Consider the following 23,680-nt stretch of genomic DNA (forward strand, 5'->3'; position numbering starts at 1 on the left):
CTCACAGTTATACGAATGTGACTCCAGGCGATGTTTATAATCCCTGCTGGAGCCTTCTGAATAATCGCCGAATTTCTGACGAAGATCATTACACTCTTTAAGTGCTTCGTCACGATCATGCAAGGCAGATGATATTTCTCTCCTTAGAGTTTCGATTTGGTAAGAAAGTGTCTTTTTCTAAAAATAATGTGAATTACAAAGGACTATTAGTGAATTGTAAAAACTTAACAGAGAAATAAATGTTTATTGGTGATTAACGAATGAATTTTATCAATCATTATCAATAATCTCTGAAATCGAATCCTGACGTGAATGAAATACTAAAAATATTTGCAGATTGGATCTCAGCCAGACAAACGTCACAGTTTAATGTCTTACATTCCATGAATGCCTCATGAAGACTCGGATGGGTGCCAAATACCTTAACAATTTATAAACGAATAAAAATGCAAACTTACTTCTTCAACAAACTGCTTATTCTGGTTTTCCAAATGTGTAATTTTGTTGTAGGCTTGAGTAAGATCATCACCGAGTTTCTCCATTTCTTTATGAACTGTATCGCGCTCACCCATGATTAAACTGTACTCCTGCAAAGCAGCGTTTCTCTCTTCTGTTAATCGCTTCATATCCTTGCTAGCCTTCATACGTACAACCATAGCCTGGTTAATCTCTTTAACTGCTTCTTCATGTTGCTGCTGAATCTTGGCTAAAGCTTCTCTGTATTCATTTCGTTCTCGCAATGCAATATCCCATTGCCGAATGGCAGCCGTACACTGCTGTTTTAACCCGTTACGCTCTCTCACTGCACTGATCCGCTCCTGTGCTATTTCTTCACATTGTTTCTTTAACCTGGCAGCACCTTCTTGTGCCAATTCCAGCTAGATGAAAAAAAAATATCAAGCAACTTTAGCTTACCTGATGTCTAGCATATCATGTACAATACACGAACTAAGTAATGGCAATGTCTTTTGTTGATACATGTTGTGTTTGTGGTTAGTTAACTAGCTGTTCAGATAAGAGACGATTTACTGTATTCAAATTTCTAAGGGTTCAATCAAAATCCTCTAATCTTTATTATAATATTCTGCGTTAGCCTGTAGAATTTTCCACAGGTATATATAGATATTCAAGCTGAAAGATCCATTTGTCCAGAATCATCAAAGAATCACGATTTCCACAATGTGTCAGGAACTTGCAGACTTACAGGACGATTAGATACCTTTGTAAGTGATTAGAAAACAGTGTTACCATAATTCAACATACACAAGCTTACCTTATTAACGGCAGATGAATGTGACGATATGAGATCATCGTACCTCTTCCTAAGAGAATCATATTCATCTTTGATAGCCTCGTACTTTCTAAGGGCTGATAAGTAGTGTTGATTCATAGCATCAGTATTATTCGCATCTGTGACTAAGACCTCCTGATTTTGGCATCGCAACTCCGATACCTCCTTCTGCAAAGCTTGGACTTCTCGATCGAGACGTTGCTTGTCATTTACCATGTCGCTATATTTTCCCCTCAGGGTGGAGCTTTCTTGAGCCGTTGCTTCCAATTGATTCATAGCTGCCCTATGTTGCCCCCGATAATATTCCAACTCTTTCATAGTATGCTCACAGCTGTGAATAAATGATTTATCACTCGACTGATGCAATAATGTAAAATATCAGTATAACAAGTTAATGGTGACAAGCTGATAAATCTATTCCAGAAATATTTCTAGACATGACAGATGGCAAATTGTGTGATTTGTAAAAGTTATCAAAGAATTAAAGACTCGACCGAGAAGGCACATTTTCCAATGCACTCAACAAGAAAGCTATCAAGGCCATGCGTTTTCAGATGCTTCAGACCACACATAATCGTTTATCTTATCAATGAAATCCATTACAAAAAATCGATGAAAACAAAATGTTTTAAAATACAGGAGAAACAATGCAATGTAATTCTAATGAATTACAATACTAGCAATGGAAATAATAAAAATGAATAGGCAAACAAAACAAACCGTCGAATAGTGTCGGAGTGCTTATGCCTAAGCAGCTGAAGTTGGTGCATAGTTGGATCACATTGAGCCTGCAAGCCATCGTAGTCGCTATGACACTCGGGTCCCCCTACAGGACTCCCAACACTGCCATAGCCTCCGCTATCCCTCTCTGAACCCATGTACATAATGCAAATTCAACAGCACACATAGCAGTACAGCAAAAACAATACAACAAAACGTAAAATACTAGTCATGTACATACCAGGAAAAAAACAAACTCTGTGACATGCTTTTTAAAAAAATTAAGAAACACATTGATATTCCCGAATTGATTTAATCTTTGATAAACTGGATAATAAGCAAGTCAGTTTCGTTCACTTTCAATTTACCTGGAATATACAATTATCGATACATTGAACGAATGGATAGTTAAGAAATGAGAGAAATTGTATTTACAAGTATCAACAAATTTCTAATAATGATATTGCTTACCTATGTTAAGTGCGCCATCTATGGAACAAAAGAAACAAGTGATTTATTTTTCTATAGCACAACACACTGAACGACTATACTGGATATATGTGCGTACACTCTCATTAATTATGCCTCTATTCTCGACTGAAGGTAAAGGTGTAAAACACATCTGAGTTATTAACTACACAAACGGCAAATCTTTTTTCCTTTTGATAATACTAATTCAATGTTACTTCAAACAAATTCGAAAACACACGGATTGCAATTTGTTCATCATAAAATAAAAAGTTAAATCAACTACATTTCTAAAATGGAGCAGGGCTCAAGTAATGAGCTAGTCGCTATGGTAGCAGTCGCAAGGTATTTAGTTTTTCATCGCTTTCACCAATGATGAGTCGGTATGTTACGCTTCGGGATTCTGCTATTCATGCTTTCTTAACCAGCACATAATTTTAACTTGAAATTTCATTAATTATAAGGAATGGGTTTATGTTTCATTGAACACACACTCGAATTCTAAGTAATTTTAATTTTCAAAGAAGGATTTCACAGAATTTAAAAGAAATAAAATGATACATTTGAACTCATCTCAATAAAAAAATTAATCATACATTATTGCTATAAGTTTGGGTTAGATCAAATTTTTGTCAAGAACCACGAATTATAATCGAACTTTTAGTGATAATCATAATGTGCTGTGTATAGTCAAACAAGGTTCTGATCTTTAGCTTCAATTTTTTCAGGGATGTATGATATGGACATCAGATCAACAAATCAGTATGCTGATAGGAACAATTGTAATTTATAGAAGAAAATTGAAAAACTGACCGCTACTCCCAGCGCTGTCCAGGGAAGATGTACCAGAAGCCATATTGCTCAATCACTCGTGAAATCCTAGCATGTGTATATTGCCGCAGCTAAGCGTACTGGAATCAGCCTGAAAATCAAGGACACGGTTAGATTTTTACCAAGCGATAAAGAAACAAAGGGATTTATTACGCAGTGGTGAAGGTTTGTTAAATAATTGATATATGCATGTATTTGTATATACTGTATACATATACACATGTATATAAATCATTTTATAAATACAGTCACATGCTTCATGTAACAACTTTGACAGATGTAACGGCTGCTTTTAACTACAAAAATCATTTACAAACCGCATATTTGTACTAGTGTGAAGTTTTATTGTGTCGAAAGGCAAGGTGAGCATTACAGATATTAAAGTATTCATCAGCCAAGGAACGAACAACTTTAAAAATAAGTATTGGAAATAATAATATTATATGTATGAATGTATTAATGAAAGGAGATTTAATTTTAAGAATGAAAGGAAAACCGTATGTTTTTTGAATGGTCATAAGGCGGGCTAGTCTACATTTTGATGATGTGTTCAAGCCAACACTTTGTGTCATTTCACGGTAATATTCAGCGATAACATCTTTCTGATACTCAGTAAAAAAATACACATCGGATTTACTAGATCCTGGTTGAGACGTCGCGATCACACGGCGCCTGTTTAATCGTTATGTCTGATGAGGAAAAACTGAATTATCCATTGATGTTGTTCCACTTATCGCACTCTTCCCTGTGAGACAGTTCTATTACACGTTAACTAACATCACACACTCTTATTTTACCACCACGACTGTAACTTCGACAGTCAAGTTTCTCAGAAATTATATAGCTGAGCCTAGTATCGCTTATAACTACAATTAGCACCTCACCTGTTACACCAACAAATCTGACAATTAGCCATTTTCATTCACTGTCGACTTATCAACCCGAGACAGCATCGAGCATTGATAAATATGCTTATGAATGTTTATTCCGTGACATCGTTGTCTAACTATATCAATGGCGACATCCAAGAATCTGAGCGATGACGTAAGCGTAACACTAGCGCTACTCGCCGATTCGTGGGCTGAATATGTACTCAACCCGTGACTCTCCCTCATCTCTCGAATAGTCTATGGCTGAGGCGCTGCATTCTGTAGACGTTGCGTGATTCAAAATACGCTGTAAGAGCGTGGGCAATTTTCAAACTTTAGTCATTTTTTAAATTGCTTTCACACTCTAAAATATTATTACTCACACATATATTGTAAATGAAATTCCACCTGAATCGAAAATACGTGATGTTACGTACATATTTATCAAGAACCTTCGAAACTCAACATTATTCAATATTTTCAATATTTTTATCATCCGAAAACGTTGAATCGATTGCATATTTTTTTTGGAATGCGAGTGAAAAGTGAATTTTATTCAACTATTTTGAAACTACATACTATGTAAAAATTTTTCAATTCAATTATCTTTGAACATAATATACTTCACAATATATTCAGGTCACTTCGTGATCTGCTTTCCAAAGTTGTGGAAAAAATTTGGAGAGATAATAAAATTTTAAATGAATAAATTGCGCGATGAACTTTTTTTTATCATAGTTATTATTATCGTTAATATCCATATAATTATCAATAACTACAGTAAAACACAAAACAAAAAATGTGATACCTGTACATTCTCCCTACATGAATAACGTAAACTCTTGTATACCAGTATCATAGCTTACAATAAGAAGAAACTAAATCATAATATTCACAGATATTTTACAAGGTAGAAGAGGCGCGGCAAGTGCACACACTGCGTTTTTGTTTGTACCTAACAATCACATGTAAAAACAGAAAAACACCATCCCTCCGCAATTAAATATATAAACTAAAAATGTTTACGAAGTGTGTGCACCATAAGCACCCTGATTCATATTCACATACGCAATATAAGTTTCTCTCGTATTATCTTTTTCTTTTTTTTACTCGTGCGTTCATATTATTCCTACATTTACACTGTACATATGCACATCGCATCTTTTACACTGTACATGCACACGATCCACAAGTATCTGCGCTGCCTTAACTCAGCTATTTTTAAGGAATGAACGGGATCCTCGAAATGTCTGAAAAATTTGATTTCTTGATAATTCATTTATCTATGATACTTCAGCTAAAAGTATATACAGCATTTATTTCTTTTACTCGGAATTCAATATACCGCAATGTTGCCCATAAATTTTTATCGCTTACTACACAATATGTTCCAATTACAATGTATGATTTTACGTTGTTTAAATAGGCTGAGATAAATGATTTTATATATATATATATATATATACATACACATACACATATATATATATATATGTATATATAATTGTTACAATTTCACAGACAATAGGATAGTTTTTAACATATTTTAGTCCACAACATTAAACGCGATAATAACTACTTGGACCATTTCACCATGATTTAACAATTTGCGCAGTCATGTGCATATGAGGTGAAGTTGATAAGATGTAACTCTTGCCGGTAAATTGACGAAATAAACGCATAAATACTAAAAAACGAGTGTATGTTAGAAATTTCTGCCATCAAATCATAAGAAGAAAGTAATGTTGTGTACATGACTATTCTCTATTGCCACTGATTTAAATTTGGAAGTAACAAACGATATAAAGATACTTAAATTTTTTTGCATACTCTTTTAATTAATCTGTAATCATGTTTCCCGTCCACCCCTCTAATTTTTACATTTTTTTTTAACCCTAACGACGTACGCTCTATGCACAGCAGCGTAGTATAGTAAATAGATAGTTACTTATTGTAGTTTTATTTTTAGGGCCTTGTGTAATATAACATAATGTAAGTTATGGTCTATACATATGTAAGCGCATTATCATCTTGGACACAAATCCTAAAGAGTCTATGACGCAACACTTGATGAGTTCACACTTGAGCATTGCAGGGTGGTAGATGTGGGAAAGGGTGCACATGGGGCAGCGTCAATGATGAATGAGATCAATCATACTCAACAGTGGTATGATATTCTTTTAGCCCCTTAGTTTGCGGGATGGTACAATCTAACTAGCCCGTATATTAATTGTATATATTTATAATAATAATAATAAATTTTAATAATTTTAATAATAATAATAATAATTAATATTACAAATTTTTATAATGTACATAACGCTAAGCATAATAATATGTTACATCATGTTGGGGGAATATCATACACTAGGGATAATTCTACATAGGTAGATCTTACTTTTCTCTTTAAATCTAACTTAGTTTTTTTCTTCTACTTCGACAGTAGCAGCAGTAGCAGCAGCAACAGCAGCAACAGCAGCAATTATCATCATCATTATCATTATAGTATAATACATAGGTATTTATATAGAGCAATATTATACAAAAACACATCACATATTGCGGACCAAGAAGGGCCTTTATATTTTATGCAAATATCGTTAAATAATTAAAATCACAGTAGTTATGCCCTCGCTGGCTCACTTAATTTACAATGCTTACGTCTAAGCTTACAAAGTAGCTTGTGTATAGGTAGATTATTTTATTAGTTAGCTGTGTACTATCCATATAGTTAGGGGTATATAACTTTGTCTGGAGAAGTGAGTATAGTAAGTGTTTACATCAGGGCGGTAGAAGACTCTGTAGAGGGAAGAGGAGCGCCTAACTCACTTGTCGGGGAGACCAAGAGTGACGTCGGTCGCCCCCACAAACTGTCAGTAACTAGCAAACGAGCCGTTTAGAGCTTTAGTCCACAATGCCAAAGGGGAGGTACGCACAGTTTCAAAACCGTGCTAGCCTCTTCTTTAACCCCCTCCCCCTCTAAGCCTACAATCTTACGTAGATCCGACACTTGGCCAGTTCTGCATCTGATTGTCAAGGGTGCGACTGAATCATTTTCATCCAATGTCCATATGACCCAATAGGTATTACAGGATGTTCCAAGGCTTCATGCCATCGTCGAAACATCCGACCAAGGAAAGAAGTAGTTGCAGCTAAAGCCAACCAGCCAACCAGTCTCAAACTGTTGCAATAACGATCAGTAGGTGGGCAATTTCCGCAACTCGGGATAACAAGTCTGGTGCGATGCGAGCTAGGCTATCATTAGCGAAATCGCATGATGGGAATATATGCACCACATAGGCAGCCTGCAAAGTAATAAAAGCGATGTTAGAAAAAATTTCCAAGCCACAAAATTGAGTTACCTTTAGAATGATTATGACACCTTCTTTAACTTAAAATAATATCAAGTACCTATTGTTCAATTTGGATTACTTAATCATCAGTGAAAAACGTATATTAACCTGTTGTGAGCCTGGTGCAGCTATGTTAACAATTCCTGCAGCTTGTTTCTGTTGAAGGTAGGTGATAAATCCGGTTTGAAGATTTTTACTCTGCTGAAGAACGTCCATATGGTCTCGCCCACATGGAAGTGCCAACAACATACAGTGTTCATTGTCAGTCTAAAAGAAAATGACACCATTCAATAATTGTTTGATAATATACTGGACCAAATTTGCAAGTTACAATTTATACTAATTTGTATGAAACTCCATAAAAACATTAAGCTCCATCTGTGGCACAATGATAAACTATGGTAGAAAGTACTTTACTAGATTAGCTCCATCATTTTCTATTATTTAATTTACAAATTCAAAGCAGCTGTTAAAGCTGATTACATTCAAATTATTTATAACTAATTTTGAATATATGAATAACTGTTGTAAACAGATGACACGCATCTGACATTACGTAACAAGCTCTTAGGAATGGCCAGTGACATGACTTTATACCATATATTGCAATTCTCTTGACCCTTTTTTCACAGTATTATCAAAAAAGTATAATATCCGAATATCCTCAACAACATACCTGCATTTTCCGAGCAACTCCATCCACCTGTGTTTGCTCCAATCTCATTCTCTGAGCGATTCTGAGTGGGGGCGTAGATCCGTCGCTATTACATGGTAAACTGTCTCTGGCTACGTTGGGATTTCCAAAGACAAAATGCATTTGTACAGCCGCTTGATCGTTCTTAAGTGCAAGCAGTCCTTGCCACATGACAGGGTACCGTTGAAGTAACATCAATAACGAATCAGCAGGTGGTGGAACTTGAGATGCATGAGGTGGCGTAGAAACCTGCAATCTCCTGGGGCGTTCTGGAGTGATGGCTCTGTCCGTCGGAGCTTCACTCGCTGCTAATGGGTATGGCGATCTTATATGCGCAGGTGGTGGTTCATAGTATGCCGCTCTTGCACCTGTGCCTACAGCACCCATCGATGCATTGCTAACACTATATTGTGGAGGCAGACGAGCCGTATTGTGCATCATGTAGACCTGAGCCACTTGAGGACTGTCTGTTGCTCGATCTTGAGGAGTCCTTGTTGCTCGTCTCAATTCTAAAGGTGGACTGTGGCTCTCTTCTCCGCCTGCCTCAAGTTTCGGATCCAGTGGTAGGTGAGGCGATCTGGTTCCTGGTCCATGATACGCAGCAATGCGGGGAGTTGTTAGTGCTTCTTGTTGGGCACGGAGATATTGATATTGCAGCACTTGTGGGTGCATATAGTGAGCTTGGAGATCACCGCGAGGTATTCCTCCGTAGTGGTTGACGACTTCACCCTAAAATTACATAAGATTTGATTATAAAATTCTGCACACAAATTGGAGGAGATTCTTCGGTATTAAGCGAATTCAACATGGATTGTGTAAATAAATCAAAGCTAATTTAAGTATTTCAAATAATTCGATAATCATGTTGTAAAAAAATTTATTTCATTCAATTCAATAGTCACTTTGAGTGTCAATATGTCTTATAATCATGCAATATTATTAATTGAATTTTGCAAAAGCAGGGAGTTAAGTACCTGAGGAGTATTAGCATGATGATGGGCAGGTGGGGGCAATGGGGGGCTCTGGGAGCGACGAAGTGGGCCTAGCCCATACTGACTCCCTGGGGACGGAGTGGTACCCGCGCCATGCTACCGAAACCAAGCATTATTAATTTCATTTCTTAGGCTGTTCGTAGTTAGTAGACATTATTAAGATCTTAATACTACTTCGTAAAACATTTATGTTGTTACATTCATGCCAACATGTTGAAAACTAAAAATTTATTTTTTTATATTAATTTTGTGAAATGTACTGAAGAGGAGTTATGTCCGATACTCATAATCAATAAAATCAAATACAGTATCAAACCATGACAATCAATAATGAACCGTATGGTGACTTCTACAAATGAATCTTCATGAATTATTGTACATCGTCACATATGCAACCTTTATCCAATCATAGAAATAGCCTGACCATTCTCAACATTCAAGATTTGTTCTAATCTGTAAAAACAATATTTAATTGTTCAACAATGACTAACTTATTGCCTCGATTCTTTTGTGATCAATACTTATAGAACCGATTCGCAACAATGATCGACCTGAAATCCTTTGTTTCCACAATCGTTGAAATTTCGATTTTGATTGTTAGTGTGTCATGCCTATGCTACTACATCGCTGGTGAGTCAATAAAATATTTACCAATGAGGCTTCGTAGTTTGGGATTGGTACTCCGCGACCTTGTGAGCTTGCTGTTGGGACCATTATACAGCCACCTATGGATACTTCCACTTTTGGTGGTTCCATTGCTACAGAAATCTGAAATAATTAAATCATAATTATTAAAAACAATGTTACAATTGTATATGAGTCTGCTATGAAACGAACATATTACCTGAGATTTTGGTATTGCGGATCTTGAAGAGCTTGCACCAGTTACAACTGGCTGCAAACTAATGAGATGGGGCTGTGTCGGAGGACTGGCTACTGACCCAGTCATTATTGGAGGACCCACCACTTGGAGCAAATGTGCTTTTGGATTTAACGGATGTTGTTGTCCTCCGATTGATTTTAAAGTAGCAGGTTGTGCCGGAGGTTGATGAACTCTTTGCGTGGTGACCGTTACAACATTACTAGGACGCACACTAAGTGGCAACTTTTGCGGCAGGTTAACGATAGTCGGAGAATGCTGTTTAACCGCTTGTAACAAATGTTGTTTGGGATTAGGTGGAGCGGTGCAGTTCAACACAGGGGACATTGGCTGTCCTTGTTTTATATTAGCTCCATTACTTTGAGGCACCTTCAAACGTGGACTAAGACTTGCAGAAGGAATTTTTCCGCCGGGTATTTGTAAATGTAGGCCTGGTACCGCTTGTGCAGGTTGCTTTACAATGTTTTGAACAATAGTTTGGCTAGAAAGGTTGGGCACTGCTGGTTTACTGATAATCGGTTGCGGAATTGAATTCACATGCTTGCTAGCGTTCAAAACGTGAGCTTTAAGGCTGGTAGGTGTTTTCACCTGACTCGCAGTTGTAGTCGGTGCCTGACTCACAACGATGCTGGGTGACGCAGCTGCCTTAGGTTTTGCCACTGATATTGGTGTTTGCACAACAGGAGATTGTGGTGTAGCTATTACAGTTGGTTGAGGCTTCGTCTGCACATGTGGTTGCGATTGCGGCTGACAAGTTGGTGGTTCTGCAATGGCAGGTGGTAAATTAACTTCGGGTTTCAATTTCACTGTTGCTGGGGCTGGATTCGATGAAATAGTGTGAGACTTAGCCTCCTGCTGTGTACTCGAAGAGCTCACAACGACGGCAACTTGTGATTCTGATGTAGCCCGAGCGTTTTGCGCAATTCCAGCTGCAGTTGACACTGGTATGTATTGCCCTTCTTCAGATTCCCGCATTGGAGTTAGCACTCCCGTCACTGGATCAATTAGTGTCATTGGTTCCAGTGAAGTAGATTTTGGATTCTGCAACGATACTTCCCTTGGTACTGTAACAGTTTTTGAACTTTCTTCGTTGACGGGAGTCTCTTGTTTGATCGGGATGTCCTGGAATGTTTGCACTTCCTTACTCTTTTCTTCGCTGCTATCATCATTATTTTCCGAAGCTCTGCGAGTAGTAGCCTTACGAGTTGCTCTAGGTGATTTACGGGACTCGGTTGGGGTTGGCTGTGGTTGTAATTGTTGAGCACCTCGTGGAACATTGTTGTGTCTAGTACTACGTCTAGTTGCATGAACACCTGCAATAATAGATCTGTTTACAGCAGAGCCACGGATAACTTCGTCAATAACATCATCCACTGTACTGCGACTACCATCTTTCTCAGCCAGCCGTCTTGACTTGCGCGTATTTGCTGCAGGTGAAATAAATTCCTCAGGCGGTACTTCTTTGACAGCAGCAACCGGTGTTGCAGGTTGTGCATTAGGTCCTGTAGAATTAGGTCCTGGTGATTTAATAGTAAGTATTAAACGTGGGCGACCAGCATTGTCTTCCTCACTGTCATCGTGGAATTCATAAACATCTGCTGGTAATTTCTTCTCAGTATGATGCTTACCTCCTCTGGATGATTTACCACCACGTCGTTGAGGTACATTAGTTGAAGTCCTACCTCCACGTCTTGTGGTAACACCCCCACGGCCACTGCCTCCCCGACGAACCTTAGATCTAAGTCGTCTTCCTTTTGTCAATTCTGTTTCACAAGTTTCTACACCTTCGTCTTGTTCGTCATGTGCCATGTCTTTTTTCTCTTCAATTTCAGCCTGCTCAGAATCGAACCAATCAGTTTCATTCTTGATTGTGTCATGAGAATCGCTATTCAATTCTTGACTGTGCTGTGTCTCTTCTTCTGCATCATTCGCTTCTCCATCACATAAAGCATCAACTTTTTTAATCACACTTTCAATGTTAACTTCCTTAGCAGACCAATAGTCGCTATCTTCCTTACTATCGGTTGGATCTTCTTTCGTTGGATCCAGAGCTAACGGATCACTGCTCGGTTCTCTCAATGGGTCTACCGATTCATCTTCTAATTCCATATCATCTACTTTTTCTTCTTTTATGACGACTTCTTCCTTTATTTCCTCTTTGATTTCAGATTTTTCCAAGAGTTTGGGTTCAATCTTCGGTACCACAATATCTTTATTTTCGGATATGCAATTGGTCAAGTTGGCCTTTTTTATTTGTGATGACAAGTTGCCTAATTCTTGTATCGCTTGTTTCAGCTTCAAGTCAAGTTCATTTGACATTTGTTCGAAGAATTTTCCAGTTTCTATGGGGTTTGGTTTCCGGAGGTCACAAGTTGTATCCTCCTCTTTGATTTGTAATGGCTGCGCAGGTTGTATAGGTGGCGTAAGTTGCATGGGTTGTACGGCATGCGTATTCTGACCAAACTGTGCTCCCTGAACTTCGGAACTAGCTTGTCGCTGACTTGAGGTAAAAACTGTTGGCTGTTTTGGCGATGTCGGCGCCGTCATGGTATCTGATGATATGATTGATGTCGTCACCTGTGTTACAACAGTTTGCTGAGAACTCGAAACAATCGGCATATGAGGTTTAGTATGCAATAGCCCTTGAGAAATAGGTGGTCTTTGATTATTCACAGTCTGCTGCTGGATAGTTGATTGAGTCATTACTAATCCACACTTTGGTGTCGCAGTAGACGTTTGAGATTTTGGAGGTGCTTGCGAAATTACTGGTACAACGGTTTTTGCCAGAGACTGGTTTACAGAGACTATTGGTTGTCCTATGTTGAGCATAGATTTAGGAGAGATATGTTGCTGACTATGAGCGACAATAACTGGACTCGGTGTAGATGTTCGTGGTATATGAGTTGTCAGTAATTGCATGGTTGGTGGTTCCTGCTTCTGTCTTGGCGATAGCATAGTGTTGTCCGTGATTACAGTTGGTTTATGCTGCTTGGGCGAGAGTAAACAGTCTTCAGTGCCAATAGTTTTTCCAAACCCGGGACTAGAAGTACTAGCATTAATCTCAATTTTCGCTGTTTCTGGTATATATGTTGGTGGCTGATTGGGTGATGGAACTTTTGGCGACGTAGAGGCTTTACTTGGAGGTTCTGGTATAACAGCTGGCGATAATTTCGGCTCCACCATACGTTGAGGTGCATTCGGATTAACTGGTAACAGAGTCTCAATGACGGATTTATTCATAGACTCAGCATCTCGTGGATTTTTGATTGAACTTGATGCAAGAGATGGAATTGGCATATAAGGTCGAGGTGGTATATTCAAAGTAAGTGGAGGTAATCCGCCACAAGGGTGACTCGGTACCAAGGCTCTCGCACCAGGTGTATGTTGTATAACTGGTTGTTGGCTAGCAGCTGTTGAGTATATTTGCTGAGCAGGCGTATCCGGTCGGTGAGCTGCAATTGGCACACTGACGGGCAATCTCGCTGGTGGTGGAGGCAATGGTGGTGGTGGTAGCGGAGGCGGGGGCGGAGGTGGTGATGTCTTGTTTACATTTTGTATGTATGGCATTGAAGGACGACACCATTGACCATTGAGAGATATCTGCTGTGGGACTCTTGGAGAATGCTGAGCTGGCACCAGCGGAGGAATCCTCGAAGGTACCAACGGTGGTAGAGGCGTAAGACCAGGTGTTCTTACTGTTCCAGGTGTTGCAGAATTCTGTGTCCTTGGACAAGATTGTCGTAATGGACCTAATTGAGATTGAGGTGACATTGGCAGTCTTTGATGAGAAGACTGAGTTGCGAAGGGCCGAGGACTGTTAGATGGTAATCTCAACGTGTCAGGTAACATCGGAAGACTCGTTGGACTGAGCAATGGTGGTTTGTATTGAGAAGGAGGTGTCGATGTCCGAAGTGGAGCTTCTTTGGCAGGCTCTGCTTCAACCGCAGGCTTTACAATCCGAGGTTTATGATCACTCAAGTTCCATGAGTGTGGTAAAACACATGCTGAGGGGCTTGAGGCCTTGGCAGGAGGTGTGTTCAAATGATTGTCAATTGGTTTTTCTGCGAGTTCCGTTTTTGCAGGAGATTTATAAAATGAGGGTATATCAGGAGTCTTTGGTGGCTGTGATAGATCAAATGATTCGTAACTAAGATCTTCCTCTGTATCTGTATCGATTTGTAAGTCATGTTCACTTTGAGGTGTATCTGGTTTCAAGTCCGTTTCTGCTTCGGTCGACGCATTCAAACTCTCAACAGCTTGTTGCATCTCTTCGACATCTTCCTGGGGGGCATCTGTGGCTGGTTCGTTAGTATTATCAGCTTCAGTTTCTTCTTCACCTTCGTACGAGAAATCTTCCGTCGAACCGCCAAATGTTTCTTCAAGCAAAGCAGCCACTGCGTCTTCAGTTTCTTCTTGTGAAATAACCACACGAGGCTTGTCCTCAACTTGCGGCGGTGGTGGTGATGGAACCACAGTCTCAGAGTCATCTCTGCCACACGATTGTTTTCCATTCTCTCTTTCTTCAGGCTCAGATATACTTTTGACTGCATTTTCATGGATTGTCTCATCGATATCAGTACCAAAACCTGGGATCAATTTGTCTTTCTTCTTTTCCAGTTTGTTTATATGTGCAGGCAGTGGGGTTGGAGGTTTGATGGCAGGTACGCTTGACGAGACTTTAGGTATAGGGCTCAAGAGTGTTTCCCTAGATGCTGACGAAGTTGGTGATACCATTTTTGCTATCAATGGACTACTGGCTCGTGGTGGGCTTGGATCTGCACCAAGGTGTGGCAAGTTTCCAGTTTTATCGTGATGATGATGGTGATGATATTCCTTTCGACCACGCTCTTCTTTGGACTTCTTCCGTTTCTTTTTCTTTTCTTTAACTTTTTCTAGAACTGTATTTGGAGTAGATGGTTCAATACTATCATTGTCATCTGTGAATCTAAATACATCGTGATCATGGTGTTCTCCAACAGATGGTTTCGGAGAACTCGGCAGACCTAGTAGTTTAGCTTCAATTTCTCTTCCTGCTTCAGCCAGATCAACGCTGTTTTCATCTTCTGTTTGGTGCCGTCGTTTCTTCTCTTTTTTTCTTTTTTCTCGTTCTACTTCTAAAATTGGGCTGTGTATACCATCACTGTCGGAACCATACGTATTTTGAACTGGAAGATTATTGAGCCTGTTGAAAAACCGATTGGGAAGATCATCCTCCTCCGATAGAGGGCCGAATATATCTTCCATTCTTTGTGTATCTCTAGCCTCTTGCCTATTGAGTCTTTTTCGTCTAGCCTTAGCTTTGTCTTCACCATTGCGTTCTCTACGCTTTTCTTTTTTATTACGTTGTTTCTTGTCAGCATGCATTCTGTCTTCAGAGTTTTCAACTGTGGGCTCCGTCTTAATGATAATGTCAGTTGTTGCAGGGTTTGATTTACTTTTGTGATTAATATTCTCAGATGCGTCCATTTTTGACCCTTCTTCACTAGATATAGAATTTTTCTGGCGTTTTTGTTTCTTCTTATGTGATTTTTTCCGTGATTCTCTCTCATGATTATTAACCGGATGATTCATGTGAAATGATACAGGAACTCTTTCTTCTTCATCCGACGTTCTCGGCTCATCTTTGATAGTATTGCTATTGAGAAGAACCGAAGATTTGAGCGGATTGTGCTTTTCCTCAGTATCAGCAAAACCGAGGTCTACGTCACTTTCGGAAAAGGGTTCCGTTTTAACTTTATGTACTTTGGTCAAGGATTCCTCTTCCTCACTGGTATCCGAGTGAATACGAGATCGTGACCCCTTTCTTGACAATGATTTTGCCCGAGCTGAATCTGATTCCGAGGTGCCATCATCTTCAGTCATAGCTTTACTACTCGCGGAGTCACCGTCCCAAGACGTACTTTGTTTCTTTTCCTCGCGCCTTGCTCGACTCTGTTTTAATTGTGAGAATTTATCTTTGAGACGTACCTGCCGTTTTTCTTCTTCTAATTTTTGCATGTTCTTTGTAGAACGTGCCTTCACTTTGTCATACATACTGATGTAAGCTGGTTCATCGTCAATTATATCAAATATTGAATGTTTCTTTGGTTCGTCACTGTCTGTGTCAGTAGCAGAAGTATGTCTCATTCTTTGCATTTCTGGTGTCGAAAGAATACCATTGTCAACGTCACTGTGCATCGCCAGCATAGATTGGCTGTCTCTTCCATGATGAGCAGCTGATTGATCATTTGGTTCACTTCTCCTTGATAGTTCTAATCTGTTCAAAAATTCTTTATCAGGCTCATGTGAGACACGAGGACTCCTCTCCCTGATCTCCTTTTCAGTACGTTCAGAACGACTCTTCTTACGTTGTTTCTCCTTTCCATCACGACTTTCGCGAGACTCACGGTTCTGTTCCTTCGGCAATTCACAATGAGACGAATCGCGTGTTTGACTATCTCTATTGTCTCTGTTTTCTCTGATATCTCTGTTATCTCTATTATCTCTATTATCTCTATTATCTCTATTATCTCTAATATCTCTAATATCTCTGTTATCTCTATTATCTCTATTATCTTTATTTTCTCTATTTTCTCTATTTTCTCTATTTTCTCTATTTTCTCTATTTTCTCTATTTTCTCTATTTTCTCTATTTTCTCTATTATCTCTATTATCTCGATTCTCCCGGATTTCACGATTATCTCTACTTTCTCTCGAATCTCTGATGTCTCTCATATCTGGCTGTATGGTTGGCTCTCGATTTTCACGACCTTCTCTGCTTTCTCTATTTATTCTATGCTCGTTCCGATGCTTCCTGTCTTCGGATTTTCGATTTTGTCGTGGCCTGTCCTTGCTATCTCGTCTATGCTCCGATATCCTCATTCGTTTGGACTCATCTTCAGGAACATCTTGCGAAGATCCGCGCCGTTTCGTATTAACGGGAGCCGGAGATGCTTGTAATTGCGATGGCATGTAATGATTTTCAGTTACCTGCCTTCTATCTTCGCGTTCCCGTTTTTCTTTATCTTCTCGTTCCCGGCGTTTTTCTCTGTCCATTTTTTCCTTCTCTCGCCTTTCCTGATCTTCTTTCTCACGCCTTTCTCTCTCCTCACGTTCCTTTCGCTTTTCTCTTTCATGCTTTTCCTTATCGATCTTCTCTTTCTCTTCCTTTTCACGCCTTTCCTTGTCAAGTCGTTCTCTTTCTTCCTTCTCCTTTCGTCGCTCTCGTTCTAGCCTTTCCTTCTCGTCCCGCTCTCGTCTTTCTTTTTCCTCTCGATCCCGCCTCCTTTCCTTTTCTAATCGCTCTTTTTCTTCCCGTTCTCGCTTCCGATCTTTCTCCAATCGTTCTCGTTCTTCTTTTTCTCGTCTTTCCTGTTCTTCTTTCTCCTTTCTAAGGCGTTCCTTGTCTTGTCTATCCTTTTCCAATCGTTCATTCTCTTTCCGCTCTCGCTCCTGCCTGTCTTTTTCTTCACGTTCCCGCATCTCCTTGTCTAATCTCTCCTTATCCCGTCTTTCTTTATCTTCCCTCTCTTTTCGTTCTTCTTTTTCCCGCCTCTCTTTTTCTTCTCTCTCTTTCCTCTCTCGTTCCCTTGATTCTTTTTCCTCCCTTTCTTTCCGTTCACTTTCTTCTTTTTCCTTATTCTCTCTATCTCTCCTCTCTTTTTCTTCCCGGTCACTTCTCTCTTGCCGCTCCTTTTCCCACCTCTCCTCTTCTCTTTCCCGTTTTTCTCTCTCCTCTCGTTCTTTACGCTCTTGGCTTTCTTTGTCTTCCTTGTCCTTTTTCTCTTGTTGTTTTTCTCGCTCCTCCCTCTCCCTTCTATCCTTATCATCTCTGTCTCTTCGATCATGTTTGTTTTCTTTGTTCTCTTTGACGTCTCTGCCATGGTTGTCCTGTTGTTCAGTTTCATTATTGCTGGAAGAATGCAATCTATCTTCTTTCTCGTCCTTCTCCCTTCTTCTCTCCGCGCTAGCCGCATCTTTACGAGATCTTCTCGACGTTTCCTTGCTCTTACTGTGCCTGGAATCTCTGCTGTCCCGGCTGTCCTTACTGTCTCGACTATCTCTGCTGTCTCTGGAGTCACGACTATCTCGACAGTTTCCACCGTCTTTCCGTAATCGTGCTCGCGGCGTTTCCGCCTGACTACTTACAGTCGAGGAAATTTGACAGGTCGTCGTGGCCGTGACCAAGGTAACAACCGCCGGACTCGTGCATAAACTTGAGTTTCCAGTTCGGGGTGCTGCAATGCTAGGTGCGATAACTACGCTACTTATACTACTGTTGCTGCTAAGACTACTCACAGATACACTGCTGTTACTGTTTACTGCGCTTACACTAGTTACACCCACTGTCACCGAAACTGGTGGTAGTTCGGGGCTTACTGTTTTTACGGCTACACTAGGAGTAATTGGGGTTGTGGGGGTTGGGGGATGCACACAGTTATGAATGGCTGTTCTTGAATCAGTCTTTTGGGATGGAGACACCGTTAACGTGGACGAGGTAGTGCTAACAAGGGTCGTCACCGTGGTTGTAGGTTGAACAGGCGGATGACTCGGAAAGGGGTACTGGAGACCAACTTTCCCCGCATTTCCGATCAGGCTTCCTCCACCCATCATTGAACCAACACCACTAACACCAGTGAATTCTTTCGGTTCATACTTTTCGTTGAAGTTCTCTAGTCTTTTCGAGTCCTCGTCGAATACGCTCCTCTTAGCGAGCACAGACTTCACAATGTCAGATGGCTGTACTTCGTGTAGCTCAAGGTCAAGTAGTTTGTGACGAAACCTGAACCTCTCCAACGTGGTATCGAGTTTGGCGAGCGCGTCGCCACCGGCGGCACTCAATGCCCTAGAACCAGACCATTTCTCGTACTTTTCATCGAGCGAACGAATTCTCTCTTCCAGACTAGGGGATTGCGGCGCTGTTTCGCTATCCGAACTCGTAGGACTTGAGCTCAGATACCTCGGAGGTGGAGACGCTGGTGGCTGAGGTGGCGCCCTGGGACTAGTTGATGGTAGAAGTACGGGAGGACTAGCCACCTTTGCGGGTGGCACCGTGGAAGCACGACTGCTGCTGTTATTGTTATTGTTCATCAGTTCGGCAGCAAACCTAGGCAAAGGTAACGACATGGGTCTATCGTGAGTTCTTTCTCGATACGTCCGCGGTTCGCAGGGAACCAAATTTTCCGGTCTCTCGTCCACGAGTGGCGTTCCTGGTCTCGAACCGTCATGATGCTCGTGGTGTCTCCCGGTATCCCTCCGCCGCTTGCAAGGTCCCGGTCCCCTTCCCTCGCAGCTACCCCGACGCGTTCCATGGTGTACGAGGGTTTTGCTCTCGCTGACCCTTCTCACGTCCAATCCTTTTCTACCGGAATGAGAAGTGACCAAAAGACAGGCCAGCTCAGGTTCGTCGTCCTCGCACATCACAGCGTTGTCGAGCTTCATTCGCTTCTTAGGCGTGAAACTCTCGTCGCCACTGCTGTGACACTCCTCGAGCTGTTCCAAAAGGTGTACTCGCTCCTTTTGGAGATGCCGTATATCCGGGGGAGGGAGTAACGGCGGGGGTGGTATGGGTGGATCGACACTTGTCACGACACTTTGTACGGTATGACGACGTGGCGGCGGACAATCTTCATCGGGTAGTTTTGTGTCGCCGATTGAACTGGCCTCGTAATCGTCATGACTGGCGCCACTGCCTTGGCTGAATTCGTCGTAGCTTCGAAACCTCCTGGGGTTTGGGTCCGTGTAATCTCCCTCGTAATACGGATCGGTTTGGTAGCGTCGCGTACTTCTCGAGACTGCTGTTGGATGGGCAGGACTCGCTCCTGGCGTACTACTGCCACCAGGAGTCCGAGTGTAACTCGCCGTCCGTGCTCTAGGTGGAGTTTCGTAGCGGGTAAACCTGCTACCCGCATTTGGAACCGTCACTGCTGACTCGAAGCTGCGTTCTCTCCTGTAAGAACGAAACAGTTTACGTGAAAAAAAAGGCTAATTCAAAATTATCGTCGAGTGTGCAAGTTCAATTTCAGACGCCGAAAGGTAACAAGAATGTCAATTTTTTTCTCCAATACTCGGGCCGAATTTTTCAACAGACTTGAGAAAATAATTCTGAGCAAAATATTTACGTTGGTTCAAAAGCTGCCGCGGTAGCAGGCCTCGTGTCCCAAGGTCTTTCGCCGGCAATTCCCTGTCGTTCCAGATGTTCGTAAAATGCCTCTTGGCATTCCCTAGATGCAAAATCGACCTGAAGTCGACGTCCACGAAGCGCGATACCCCTCATCTCTTTGACGGCGTTTTGGGCGCAGCTAATTTGCTCGAAAAAGACTAGCGCATGACCGCGTTCCCGGTCTACTGCCACCTGCGTTATTGGTCCAAATTGATGAAACTGCATGTTTATATATTTTTCCGACATACACTCTGGAAAAAAATGGAAATTTCTTTATATTCAGGCAAGCAGGCGTCCATATATATTTGTATATATTTTTTCTCGTTCTTGTTTATGCACCGAGATTAAGGTAATCATTATTATGTATAAATCCTTTTCTGATGATACCTCCAATCCCATCTACCCAAACGCAGGAGGTGGGCATGGATTTGCCGAAACCGAGTTTTATGCGATTCGCACCAAGATGTTCCCCGTCCATAGTCCTCATAGCTTTTACGACACTGCTGATGTCCGAGTACTGACAGAAGGCATAACTTGATACGGCACCCTGCTTCTTTATGTCGATTTCCTGCAAAAACAGGACACTCAAATTAATACATGTACTATACGAGATGAGCCGTTCCCTAGTTTATATATTTTATACGCACAATTATCTCTCCAAATGGTTCGAAATGTTTCCTCAGTTCAGAGGCCGTCACTTCCTTCTCCAAATTTCCAATAAACAATGTCCGCGTAGCCTTAGGATGATACTCGTCGAGTTCAGCCTCATACGGCCTGAACTCATTGTCCTCGACGTCGTAACCCTGATAGGGTCCGACCTCGATTTTACAGCCAAAGAAAAGCTTGTCGTGAGACACCTCAAGCGCCTTCTCGACATCCTCGGGTTTTTTAAAGCATACCAACGCGTAACGATCACCGGCAGCACCGACCACTTTAACCCACGTCACTTTACCGTGTTTTTTATACTCGTGAAAAAGTCCATCCTTCAATGAGGTATCACTGCTCCTTGCCGGCAGATTGCGTACGCATATAGCGAGCGGCCTCCGGTCTTCCGTAACGGCGTTGCTGCCGCGATGAGGTGAACTGCTCGGGGAACTGCTTCCGGCGGAACTGCTACCACCGGAACTGCCACTTCGGCTGCTACTGCTGCTCCCGGATCGGCTCGAGCCGCTCGGCGAGCTGCTACCGCTTCGTGATTTTCGCCGCTGTTTTTTGTGCTGGGTTCTACCGCCGCTCGGCTCTTCGTAGGCGTCCGTGGTCGCCGGCGACGGTGGGGGCGGCGCCGAGGTGTACCGAGATGTCGCAGACTCATACGAGGACCAGGACGAGGGTGCTAGGCTACTGCGATGACGTTCTATATGTGGAGGTGGTGGGCCGGCTGCGTAAGGGCCCGTTCGCGGATATAGCCGATCCCTCGCCCTGGCTGACGTCACGTGGTAACCGCTGACTGGGGGAGGTCGACCGCGAGGAATGTAGCCTCCGGGATCGCCGGCAGATTCAGGCATACCGCCGCCGCCGCCGACGCGATTCCCTCTCTCGCTCGTGTAGAAACCCACGTGGGATCCACGTGGCTCGAACACTTCCGTTGGACCTCCAGCGCTACCACCGCCGGTTCCATGATCCTCCGAACTTCTAAACAAACAACCGACACGTCCTATTAATCACCTTCGTATCGTCTCCGTATCCGTAGGTATGCATACATCTTTACATTTACGCGTCATGCGCCAGCATAAAATGACGTGTGGAAACTGGTGTTAATAACCACAATTTCGACGGTATCGGATACATTCAATGACGTGTGTTTCCCTGCGTCTGCTCTACACGCCTATTTTTCATTGACTTGCCGAATCGATATTGTCAATTCTCACGTTATACAAAGAATACCGTTTTTTATGTCACTGACCAAGAACCTATTCTCGATTCTTTTTCAGAACCCGGTAGTGTACATCGCTATGTTTTTTTTACGATTGTTACAGCACACATACCAACCGTTTCGGATCTAAGGATAAAATTCAGTGAGAAAATAATCTTCTGGGGACAGACTATTTGGTTAATTTTCTATTCAAAACAATCTTGTGTCTCATTCGCCACACGCACACACGCGCAGTTAAACAAACTGTTAAATTTACCAAACAAGGCTATCAAGTATGAGCGAAAGAAATCTTTCGAACATTCAAGTAAATGTGGTTTCACTTGACAATGGTTATTGATTCAAATGATTGATTTTAAATTACTGTTTCGATCATTTTTTCGTTGAATCGAATAACATTAATTTGAGTCTAAGAAACGTTTCCTCCCCTACATTTGATCGCCATATTTGGTAAATTCAACAAATCCTTTCTCTATTTGCCTAATATTTGTTACATTCGCAAAAAATACAATTTTTTTATTTTTTTGTACCATGCAAAGTACAAAAATATATTTTTGCTGTTTAAACGAAGGCTTGTTCAATCAAACAAAAAAACATTTAGATGATATGAAAATCATGTGTACATGTTCTGCAATATGGATTGGTTGATATTCGAAAATGCGTAGATAATCTTACCCCGACCGTGAAAAATAAATTCTAGAATAATAACTTAAATTCCGGGACCTCGTGATTTCAAGGTCACCCAAAAAATAACTGTCCAATGGAATAGATAAATCATTCAACTCCTCGTTGTTGCGGACTCATCCTAAATCGTAGTGAAGTTTGCGAGATAATTAAAAATTAAAATGAGGCTCTGATTCCTGCCGAAATTCGTTGTTAGTGAAGATACGGAAACTAAAATTTGTCAGTACAATGAACATTGTTCCCAAGACCCTATAAAGTCGCAGTAAAGTTTTTACGTAAGTTGGGTATCTAGATCAACATGTGGCGGATGCCTCAGTGCAGATGCTTCTTACGCTGCGCAAGATCCTAAGTCAAAGGCTTTGTGTGCCGGTCATCAAAAAGTATTAGTCATCGAAATGTGCAAAACGAGGTTCGAAGAAGAGCATTCGATCCGTTCATATGCAGACTGAGAAGAAACTGTATTTTAAGGCTCTTGGCATTCCGCGATCGTTTTGCTATATGATAACAACTAGCATTCCTAATCATTGTAATACACGTGTATATATAATACGAATTATACGTGCTTCATCGAACCTACAGCGACAGATGGGAGCTGCGAGCAACGAACACTTTGGTATTCCACGAGGCTGAAGTTGGTAACGTTAACGGAACGAAAGATGAGGGAAAATTTGTTATTGTACAATTTTAGAAGGACTTTCAAGAGGTTGGATTTGCAAAAATATAACTATGTTTTGTTTATTATTACGGTTTACTAAATTTCAGACAATCCCTGAAAAATTGCGAAGCAACAATTTCTCATAAACATACATCGTTACAGTAACGTTACTGACTTCAACCACATGTTAATTCTGGCATCGGCGTTACGAAACTTCGCGTTCGCAACGCCG

The 23,680-nt window shown here is 41.2% G+C and overlaps 1 protein-coding gene and 1 long non-coding RNA gene across 5 annotated transcripts in view; both read right to left on the reverse strand.

Moving 5' to 3' along the window:
- LOC107224138 (protein split ends) overlaps positions 1-23,680 on the reverse strand; it is a 110,670-nt gene that overhangs the window by 11,493 nt on the left and 75,497 nt on the right. For all 4 annotated transcript variants that reach the window (XM_046743553.1, XM_046743555.1, XM_046743565.1 and 1 more), the window contains 8 exons: positions 20,887-21,871; positions 20,627-20,807; positions 20,199-20,490; positions 10,063-20,026; positions 9,870-9,986; positions 9,201-9,314; positions 8,801-8,955; positions 4,050-4,055 (listed from right to left, as the gene is read on the reverse strand). In XM_046743553.1, coding sequence (XP_046599509.1) covers positions 4,050-4,055; positions 8,801-8,955; positions 9,201-9,314; positions 9,870-9,986; positions 10,063-20,026; positions 20,199-20,490; positions 20,627-20,807; positions 20,887-21,871 — 11,814 coding nt within the window. The remainder of the gene's footprint in view (positions 1-4,049; positions 4,056-8,800; positions 8,956-9,200; positions 9,315-9,869; positions 9,987-10,062; positions 20,027-20,198; positions 20,491-20,626; positions 20,808-20,886; positions 21,872-23,680) is intronic.
- LOC124295101 lies at positions 1,492-4,042 on the reverse strand. Its single transcript, XR_006905003.1, has 4 exons — positions 3,846-4,042; positions 3,293-3,401; positions 2,483-2,500; positions 1,492-1,622 (listed from the first exon to the last, which is right to left on the reverse strand). It is a non-coding gene; the product is annotated as an uncharacterized LOC124295101 (long non-coding RNA).

The sequence above is a fragment of the Neodiprion lecontei genome, chromosome 1 (assembly GCF_021901455.1).
Source record: "Neodiprion lecontei isolate iyNeoLeco1 chromosome 1, iyNeoLeco1.1, whole genome shotgun sequence".
NCBI classification, from domain to species: Eukaryota; Metazoa; Arthropoda; class Insecta; order Hymenoptera; family Diprionidae; genus Neodiprion; species Neodiprion lecontei.